The sequence below is a fragment of the Cyprinus carpio genome, chromosome A24, assembly GCF_018340385.1.
Source record: "Cyprinus carpio isolate SPL01 chromosome A24, ASM1834038v1, whole genome shotgun sequence".
Taxonomy (NCBI): domain Eukaryota; kingdom Metazoa; phylum Chordata; class Actinopteri; order Cypriniformes; family Cyprinidae; genus Cyprinus; species Cyprinus carpio.
Window position 1 is genome coordinate 7,722,832 of NC_056595.1, and position 8,372 is coordinate 7,731,203.

The 8,372-nt window shown below is 35.1% G+C and overlaps 1 protein-coding gene across 1 annotated transcript; it reads right to left on the reverse strand.

The window, feature by feature from the left end:
- Window positions 1-482: 482 nt before the first annotated feature.
- LOC109068441 (adenosine 3'-phospho 5'-phosphosulfate transporter 2-like) lies at window positions 483-8,136 on the reverse strand. Its single transcript, XM_042714140.1, has 11 exons — window positions 7,600-8,136; window positions 6,576-6,803; window positions 6,344-6,465; window positions 5,295-5,449; window positions 3,497-3,604; window positions 3,248-3,345; window positions 3,066-3,158; window positions 1,562-1,673; window positions 1,377-1,446; window positions 1,041-1,164; window positions 483-961 (listed from the first exon to the last, which is right to left on the reverse strand). Exons 2-11 carry the CDS (start codon window positions 6,786-6,788, stop codon window positions 872-874), a joined length of 1,185 nt encoding a protein of 394 aa, XP_042570074.1. The 5' UTR covers window positions 6,789-6,803; window positions 7,600-8,136; the 3' UTR covers window positions 483-871.
- Window positions 8,137-8,372: the final 236 nt, after the last annotated feature.

Genomic DNA, 8,372 nt, shown 5'->3' on the forward strand with positions numbered 1-8,372 from the left:
TGTGTATCTGTGCTAATGCTGTGTTTTATAACTGGCAGTGTCTCTAAGGGAGAGGGTGGCAACAACTGCACAATAATCATTTCCCTGAGGCTTTGAAAGTGTCGCACACTTGGCACACACAAACATGCACAAACCACATATGCATGCTCTCACACAAACACACACACACACACACACACACACACACACACACACACACACACACACACACACACACACACACACACACACACACACACACACACACACACACACACACGTGTGATGTTCTGCTCAACTAAATTAGGTCTAAAGCCAAGCCCTGTGCACAGTGTTTGTTTTCTTTCTGGTGCTATCTTATTCCAGGATTACTAATCAAACAGGCCCTGGGCGATCGCAGGGCCAAACATCTGAGGAAGTGCTTGTCAGCCTTTCAACTCTCCATGCTGGAGCCAATGGATAAGAGACACCATTATTCATGAAAACACTCCAGACTGTCTAAATCAACTTCCCAGTTTGTTTTTAATGTAAAAACAGCCACCCTTTCACCAAACAAATGGTTAGCAAATATGGCAGCTGATAAGTTTGATCCTTTTCTGAATGTCAGCCCTTTAAACAGACAGAATCATTGAGTTTTTTTTTCACCTGTGCAATTACAGTTAACTCAAAAAATAGAGTCCTGACTTGAATGTCAGCTCTTTCCTTTACTTTATGGCACATGCAGGTGAAATGTATTCTATTAAAATGTCACTGGCTCCCATCAGGCCAACATTCATTTTGACTTGATTTGTTAAAAAAATAAAAATTCTACTGAAACCATTTCCATCTTCAGTTCCACCCTGGTCCAGTGCAAATCTTTGCTTTTTTGGTTCTAGTTTAAGGTCCCTTTGATTCAAACAGGTCCCCACACTCCATGCATGCCGAATTGACTCAGTGCGGTCATCTGCCCCATCTTGGACTCCAAACCACACCTGAGCATCAGCTGATGTAAGACGTAGAAGAAGCCCATGAATGAAACTTTTGAGTTCATCCTCCTACACTTCCTGAGACAGTAGACGCACCTTCCTCCTGCTGAGCACTCGTTTTCTGAGCTCTGCTAAGGACGGAAGCTTCATTCTGTCTTTGTTTTTGCTGTAAACATTAAGGAAGATGCCAAACACCACCAGAAGACCACCCCAGACGTACCTGCGAAAGAACCAATGTATGTTATTCTCAACAAAACAGAAATATGTAATTAGTATAACCAACACTCAACATGACATTAAAACTGTCCCAATCAAATGCTGATGGATAAAATCCAGTTACATTATTTGCTCAGCATTGTTGCATTTGGAAATACACCTCAATACGTTCTGAAAGAAGTTTTTTGCTGTTTAAAGATATTCTTATTCACTTACTGAAAAGTGAAAGGTTTTGAAAAGAACAGAAATGACAACACGATAGTCATGGCTTTTCTTCCCGTAGTCACTGGAGAGAGAGAGAAAAAAAAATAAAAAATTAGGGCATTAATTCACTTTCTTTATTTACTAAATTTGAATGATCATCCCAAAAGTGCTAACATATATGAGAGGGCTTATCTTACCTGTGACAGCAACCAGTGCTCCATACAGCTTTATCAGAGCCAGGACGAATGAAATTCCAAAATATCCCGTCAGTGAAAATAAGAATGCGTATCCGTATGTCGTCACTGGATGCTGAGTGAGTAAAACATAGTTTTAAGGACAGAATGCATTTAGATATTAAAAATACAGTTTTTCAAAGGCTCATGTCATGTGAAACTTCTAGTTCCTGTTCCTTTGAAATGAAAGTGTCTTGTGCTTGCGTAAACATTATGATTAGATTTTCATCACAGTTTTGTGGTTCTAGTTTTTATTTGGGTCAGTTAATATGAACTACCAATAAATATGAAAATTATGTTGCTGCAAGGGGTGTACCAATTAGAAAACTAGAAAAGCAATCACAACCATGAGTTCAATAACTTATGAACATTCACATTTATATATCAACACAAGGGCTGCATGATATTGGGGCAAAAGAAAAATACTGACACTACATTGCAATATTACAAAATTAAGGAATTTCCATTTGGAAATAATTCATCGCTGTAGAATGATTGGGGTAATTTTGTAGGGAAGTGCATCTGCATATATACATATATATAAAATAAATAAAAAATACAAACAAACACTATTTACTTTAAATATAGTGCTGAACTATTTGGGGAAAACTAAAAAATATTCCCACTTTTTGAGCCATTTAATATAAAATAACTAGTAATTATTTTATATTTACTGTGATTATTAATAAATAAAAATGATAACTATATTACTACTGTAACAATACCACAGTACTCTAAAAATTAAGAATTTACTAAAAATGATAAACCATTTTATAATTGTTATTTTTATTTAATTATTAAATTATTCAATAAAATCTAAAAATAAGAAACATACTACTATTATAATACTACTGTACTGCAAAATAAAATAAGTATTCAATAAAATCTAATAATAAATATAATAATCATTTAAATAAACATAAATAATTGTTTTATAATACAACTTAGGGGTGGGCCATATGATACAAATTTCATGATAACAATTTGAGCTATTGTATTTGTTTTATTATTTGTAATTTGCTTTCTTCATTTTTATTTTTCAATAAACAAACAAATAAATTAATATATAAATTAATATTGTCCCAGGGGCTTGGGGTAAAAATGCCACCAAAAAAATAAATAAAATAAAAATAAATAAATCCCCCTAAATTCTTGATGGGGTGTATATGGCCCTGGACAATTACTTTACATCTACTGTCTCTATTAAAGTGGAATATGAAAATGAATGAAAAGTGTAGATTTAATAGGTAGAGCCATAGTTCACTGACAAGCTACGAAATATTGCGTTCATTATTGCAGATGAATCACCTTTGATAATGAAAAGCCTGGTATATTAAAGAGTCAGAAGGAGGAATAAAAATCACCATAACTGTTTTGGTGAAACATTTTAATAATAATACTTGGAAATATTTTGGAATTCCAAAAGATTGTGTACATTACTGCAAAATATATTTATGTTAAAACCCACCTGAGAACAGAAAGAAACAGCAGCTCCAAGCCCCCCGACAGACAGCAGCCCCAGCAAAATATACACAAAACCAATAGAATAAGAATATAAAACCTGCAACACATGGACAACAATGAATAATACTCCTCCACACAAGAGAGACAAACCATATTATGATGGTCTTAATTCTAAATAATTTGTACCATCTCTGAATTGGTTCCGTTATGGAGTTTCATGGCTTTTTCCTGCACATTTCCAATAGCAGCATCCGCACAGAGGGCCAGAGATATGAGAATTACCCCTAGAAACAACAAACACCCATAACATTTCAATTACATTTCGTTTAAAAAAATAATAATTCTTATGCAGACAGTAGATTATTCTTAGCAAAACAGCTCACTAGATTTTGGAACAACCATAGTCAAAAGACTGACGAAGAAGTAGTCCTGTACCTGTTACATTGAAGTTTGGGGCAATCTTGCTGTCTGCCAGTGTAAACCAAATCAGACCAAGACTCATGCACAGAGCAGCAGACACGTCTGCAACATTGTAGCGTTTCCCTAAAAACAAACATCAACAAGCTCTTTCAAGAAACTCTGACATGAATCAACTCAAACACGTCACAAAAGTCACATAAACATGGATCTGATCTTCTGCTAAGCTGAAGGCCTTATCGTCTGGGTCCTTTGAGTTCTGGCTGCAGGTTGGCTTTACAAAGATTTTTGAAAAAGTTTGACGGTGAACTGATGTTGAAGAGAGAAGAGCTTTTGTCTTTTTCTGCTGGACTCTTCAACTCATCACAAGCAAGCATGCGAGGAGAATGAGTTTGAGATTGGACATGAAAAGGCAAAGACCAGAGAAAAAAAAAAAAAAGGGTTGAAGAGTGTTCTCAAACAGGTAGCTGCTGTGGGGATGCAGGTGATGCAGCAGGTTGCTGTGCATCACTTTGATTCCGTTCAGCTTTGATGGGTTGGCATCTTGAGTGCATCCTCAACCAACGTCCCACTGATCTTACATACCAGCCTCAGGGGACACAAGGTCTATGATTCCAGAAAAAGATAAAATAATAAAAATCCCCTTAAAAAGAGAGCGAAGAGCTGTTCAGCTGGTTTCATTCTTTCTTGTTCAGGACATCAAGACTACAATCCAATTCTTGCATAAGAAAATTGAAGCACTCCACAACACTGGCCAATGAAAGAAACGGCATAAGAACAAGGAACTTGCTCACATAAAATTACAAACCTGCAAAAAAAAAAAAAAAAAAAAAAAAAAAACAACAAAAAAAAAAAAACAACAACAGTGAACTGACTTAATTTTAAGGGATATTTTACCACCAAATTAGTCAGCCTTATTGTGTCAATTCAAACCCATGTGACTTTTCTTCCATGAAACACAAGAAATGATATTTGGAAGAATTTATGTGCAGCTCTTTTCTTTACATATGGACCACAGCTGTTAATAAATAAATAAATAAATAAATACACATTCTATACAACTAGTGCACTTATATTCCACAATATATATTTAACATATTTTCTTCTAAATTTCAAGCTTAGGCTGAAATTTAAGTCATTATTCACTCCTAATTTCCTCTCTGCTGCAGCTTAAAATCTCCTGCTCAATATTTCTGAATAACAACTTTGCTGTTGGCATCATATGGTTGCAGAAGACTTGTAATAATAGTGCAAAAGTAATATGGACTCCTTTAAACATACTTTTTTTGCTGTTCCATGGAAGAAAATAACACCATATATACAGTGTCCTTCGTGACACATCTAGTGTAGACAGCTTCAATGATTACAATGAGTTCTATTTATTTTTTATGTAGTACAGTAACACATCTAGTAAAAACTGTTATAGCGTGAAATATTATTACAGTTTAATATAACTTTTGTTTTTTTTATATTTTTAATTTCAGTATATATTAAAATATAAGTACATTTAATTTTTTTCTTGTGATGGCAAAGCTGAATTTTCAGCAACCATTACTCCAAACGTTAGTGTCACATGATCCTTCAGAAATCATTCTAATATGCTGATTCGGTGCTCAGTAAACATTTCCTATTATTATGAATTTTGAAAACAGTGAAACCGTGATGCATATTTTTCATGATTCTATGACAAAAAGAAAGCTTAAAAGAAACAGCATTTATTTATTATTATTATTATATATACTTTTTTTTTAACAATATACATTTATTTATTTATTTTTCAGTCTGCATTGAATTTGGAGACAATGATCTGTTGTACCTTGTATAAAAACTCCTCCGATCATGACAGGAATGAGTTTGCAGCACTTAAATATGACTTGTGTAGGGTAGTTCAAGTATCCTAAAGAAGTGTTGGATAGGCCCATGGTCCCAACTGTTAAAAATGCGATGATCATGTAGGTTTTGCATGGTATCCTGAAAAAAAAAAAGAAAGAAAAAAAAAATAGGAAGAGGCATTCCATTAAGTTGTTTTCCTTTTTTTGTGAATACTAGTTTTATGTTAATGTAAAATAAAAGTTGGTATAACTTTAATGTTCTGTAATTGCTAATAAATACAATTTTATCCCCAGAAATTGAATAGAAAATCCATTAAATAGAGGTATCAGTATCAGTATCAATGAGCACATTTACACCAGAAAGCTGATAACTCATAAATATTAGCTTTTTAAAATAACCAGTTTTCCCCTTTTTACATCCACATCAGTAACCTGACAACACAAGTAAACAATTTTTACATGACTTTATTAATAAATCAGTTTATTTCCCTGCAGTAATGTCAAAACATAGCTAATCACTTGTGTATCTGTCTCCAAGTATTCCATATGTTGTCAGTTTGTGATGTTAAAGCTTGCATACAATGGTTACAGCTCATATATTATACTCTCATGAAATTACAGAGATGCAGCATTTTGACTGAACCACTTCTTTAGCATAACACATATTTAGCATTTTCTGGGTCATGAACGAGTCTGTGTTTGTGTTTTGTGTTTGCTTCTTTCTTTACTATATAATGCCCACACTGCCTGGATGTGCTTAAATCTACACTAAGGATGTGTTCCTGTCACGTATCACACATGCACACTTCAATAACCTGACAGAAAGCAGGTTAAGCATTTATATGGCGTGCAAAATCAAGAGTAAGAGGCAAAAAAACATAGCATAATCGGCTTAAGATTGTGCATGTAAATGCACTCAATGATACTGCAGCTGGTTGCAATGAAAAAACTCCTTAAGGAAAAGAGAACCTACAATGACAATACACTTTCTATCATAACTAAGGGTTACTTTGCAATCAGTCCCAAAAATTACCTTCTCCTCTTATCCTGAGTAAGTTGCAACTCCACCAAACCAAACAAGGAGTAAAATCCAAACTGCACTAAAGTCAGATACCAGCCAAATGGCTTAAAGCCCTCCACTGAGAATATCAGCTCCTGAAAACACAGAGACTAACAAGTCAGCTATGCCACATAGAAAACATGAATTTACCATCACCGCAGACACAAATATAAAGCCAACGATCACAAATGGGTCAGACTGTCACCTGCAGGTAGCCGTAGATGAGGTAAAAGAGGAAGACACCAGCCACACAGATGAAGAACTGTGTTGGTGTGTTGAAGCTGTTCAGGTTGATGCCCAGCACTCTGAGCTCCTCCACGGATTTGATATGAGGTGACATGACCTCTGTGGATGAGGGCACAGATATGGAGATGTGCTTTCTCGAGCTGTAATTCCCAAGCCCAAATTTGCCACTCATGATGTCTGCAGGCTCCTGAAATTCAACACAATTCATCCTCAATATGAACTTACATAGTTTAACTTCACTATCTACTTCAGATCAATATCCAGTCGTTGGGTCTGATGTCACATCACATCTGTTTCGATGAAGAAACAAACTCCACTACATCTTGGATGGCCTGAGGGTGAGAATATTTTCATTTCTGGGTGTACTACTGCTTTAAAGCTGTGCTATCAATGCATAGTGCTCATTAATGTCTGTACTCTAACTTGAAATGAAGTAGAGGCTTGGACCGGAAAAAAAGAGGGGATGGTCTGCACTTAAATTTTCTTGTTGTTTTTGTTAAATCAAGTTCACAAAAATAAATTTATATGGGATCACCTGTCAGTCATTTCGCTTAGTTTATTCTTTAACATGCTATATTTTGTATGGTTCAGTGTTGTACATTGAGAAATACTTTTCCAATTAGTTTTTGTGCACATAAACATGCTTATAATTCAAAATAAAGCTTTCATTTCTGTTGTTGCTTACACAAACATTTAGATTAGAGAAAGATCCACAAGTGCAGCAGTGGTAGCATGACACAATAATTGTAACACATTTAATATACACCATGGTACTGACATATATACATAAATTATATAATTTATATATCATTGGAGTCAAAGACACTTAAAGAATACCATTATATTACACATATTTAAAATGTCATACCATGGTACTGGTACAGTATTTGTTAATGTCTGTGCATTCACGTTATATACTGATTTATACATTTTTTTTTTTTGTTTTGTTTTTTTTTTTAACTGAGAAAAGACGACCATCTTACCAGAATGACCGAGAGAAGATCAGAGTGACCAATTTAATCAGTAGCACACTGATGAGATGAGAGTGATGAGTATCTGACAGCTGGAACTGTGTATCACACTGCTCTCACATCTCACCCAGCTCACAGCCCGATAAACGACGCGTCTCAGCACTGACACGCATGGCAGGCTCAATCTGTGACTTCACCGTGCAGCATGAGCGTGATATCAGTGTTTAAACACAAACTCGCTCCCTCGTATGGGATTTAGAAGAGATAAAGAGTGTTAGCGGCTAAGCTAACACCTGCTGCTCTGCTCCACTTCCGGGTTTAAAAACAGTTTTAAGCGCTCGTCTCAAGGTGATAAAGACATCTTTACGTCGATCCAATCGACCAGAACATAAAACAAACCCTTCATCCATAAAAGCGAATGTCAATGCGCAAACTTTATGATGATTCTAAAGGTTTTGATATTGTTCTGTCTCCCGGCAGCAGCCAACAGCTTCCGGTGAACTCTGACCCCGTCACACACGTCACTGAACACACACGTGTCAATCTGAATCAGATCTGAACACTCTCTATGTTTACGAAAGGAAATGTACTCGGCAGCAGCCAACTCGAAATGTAGTTTTTGATTTTCGATAATGTATTTTAATATTTTATATTATATTTTATGATAGATAGCGAAGTTTTGTTATAATGTTTTTTGAATACTTTATATTTTGGTAATATAGATAACGAAGTTTTTGTTACAATATATTCAAAAGTTTGGTTAAGTAAATTCAAAAGTGTCTAAA

Coding starts and splice junctions, on each gene's coding strand:
- LOC109068441 (XM_042714140.1), bottom strand. CDS start 6,788: ATGAGTGGCAAATTTGGGCTTGGGAATTACAGCTCGAGAAAGCACATC. Junction 1,447..1,561: donor AGCACTGGTTGCTGTCACAG/GTAAGATAAGCC, acceptor CTCTCTCTCCAG/TGACTACGGGAAGAAAAGCC. Junction 962..1,040: donor GAGTGCTCAGCAGGAGGAAG/GTGCGTCTACTG, acceptor GTCTTACATCAG/CTGATGCTCAGGTGTGGTTT.